This window comes from Octopus bimaculoides, chromosome 28, assembly GCF_001194135.2.
Source record: "Octopus bimaculoides isolate UCB-OBI-ISO-001 chromosome 28, ASM119413v2, whole genome shotgun sequence".
Taxonomy (NCBI): Eukaryota; Metazoa; Mollusca; class Cephalopoda; order Octopoda; family Octopodidae; genus Octopus; species Octopus bimaculoides.
Window position 1 is genome coordinate 18,201,733 of NC_069008.1, and position 1,769 is coordinate 18,203,501.

Sequence of the window (1,769 nt, forward strand, 5' to 3'; positions counted from 1 at the left end):
ACAAGTAGATTATTGTAGAGATTGTGAAAATTCGAAGGTACTATCAAGCATTTTCTTATAAATATAAATTATGCTCTACTTAAAAGCATTGAGTACTTTAATCCTTCCATTAATATTTCATTAACGTTTGACTTCAGTGATGTTTAATTACACACACACACACACACACACACACACACACACACTCACACACACACACACACACACACACCGTCAGTTGAAGTATGAATCGAAGAGTTGAAACAAACCTTCCATCTTTAAGTTTCTCCATGGTACTGATACAAAAACCGTGTTACCATCCAGCTTAAAGAGACATTTTCTGGGTACCTTTGACCCTGGGGTATCAAGCATTACATAGCCGTTGGGTCCCTGTAAACAAACAAGCATATACATTAGAATGTGTGTGTGGCTAGATAGAAACAGTTGACAAGTCCCTTAATCCGTTGGGAGTCGTTAGGGCGCTTCAGCCATGCAGCGTATCTAGGATGGTGAAACCTGGCAGGGCCCACGACTGGAGCAACCTGAAGTGAAGTGTTTTGCCCAAGAACACAACGGATTGCCTGTCCAAGAATCGAAACCACAATCTTACGATCGTGAGTGCAACGCCCTATCCACTAAGCTACGCATGCATGGAGCAGAAGGCGGCTGGTGATCGAGTGGCTACGAAGTTTCCTATAACTCATATGATATGAAAGGAGGTTATAGCCAGAAAAAATATATATATTAGATTCAATTTTGGTTTTAACATCTTTTCTCCATTTTTATACTCGTTTATGGTACCTTTATACCTATAACGAACTTCTTTGAATTGTTATTTTCATATTTTTATTACTTGTTCTGGCTGATTTTTATGAATATGATGAATTTTTATTGGAAATTATTTTCTCCCTATTTGGATTCCTCAAAAAATTTGAATTGTTCTATTTGAACTTATTTTTTCTCATATATATATATAGATAGATAGATAGATAGATAGATAGATAAATAAATAGATAGATAGATAGATAGATAAACAGACAGACAAGTGCATATACACATAGATACGGAAGTACACATACAAACATTAGTGAACGGAATCTCAGATAAACTGCTTAACTAAGAGTGGGTGATCATGGCTGGAACATCTCTGATTATCATTGTATCTAAACAAAAGCAACAAAAGGATTCCAAAATCAAAGAATTTCAAGAATTTCAAGACTCAGATCTTACCGGGAAATCAGCTTCTATGATGTAATTGTTAGGGGCGTCTTCATTGGTCATGTAGAGGTCATAGGCAAATGGTCCGGTGAAGGGGAAGAAGGGAGCGTTCTTGTCCGAGGAAGCGTTGACGTATTGTAATTCCTGGCAGAATCTGAGACCAGTGATGGTCTTCATTGTTTGGCCAGTACAGCTCTTGGATTGCTGGACATTGCTTGTGATTAAGTTCTCCTTCTTCTCGGTTTCTCCTTGGATTGTGTAGAATTCGCTCCTTTGGAGGGGAAAATAAATGCAAGTTATCATCATCACCATCGTAATCATCATCATTATTATTATTATTATTACTATTATTATTATTTTAATCGGTGAAAATTACATACTGATTCAACGGCCAAGTGACTCAATATAATGTGTCTATGCATTTTTTGATTGTGCAATGTTGCCTGATGAAATGGCCTGGTTATGTAATTTTATAATACAATGATAAATAAGTAATCCCTCTGCGGAAACGTATATGCAATAGCTGAACAATTGTTTCCATTTATATTTATTACACACACATACACACAAAC

At 36.5% G+C, this 1,769-nt stretch overlaps 1 protein-coding gene across 1 annotated transcript in view; it reads right to left on the reverse strand.

Moving 5' to 3' along the window:
* Positions 1-198: 198 nt before the first annotated feature.
* LOC106872268 (apolipophorins) overlaps positions 199-1,769 on the reverse strand; it is a 10,802-nt gene continuing 9,231 nt past the window's right edge. The window contains exons 12-13 of the mRNA XM_014919193.2: positions 1,210-1,468; positions 199-369 (exon numbers count right to left, since the gene is read on the reverse strand). Coding sequence (XP_014774679.1) covers positions 214-369; positions 1,210-1,468 — 415 coding nt within the window. The 3' untranslated portion in view covers positions 199-213. The remainder of the gene's footprint in view (positions 370-1,209; positions 1,469-1,769) is intronic.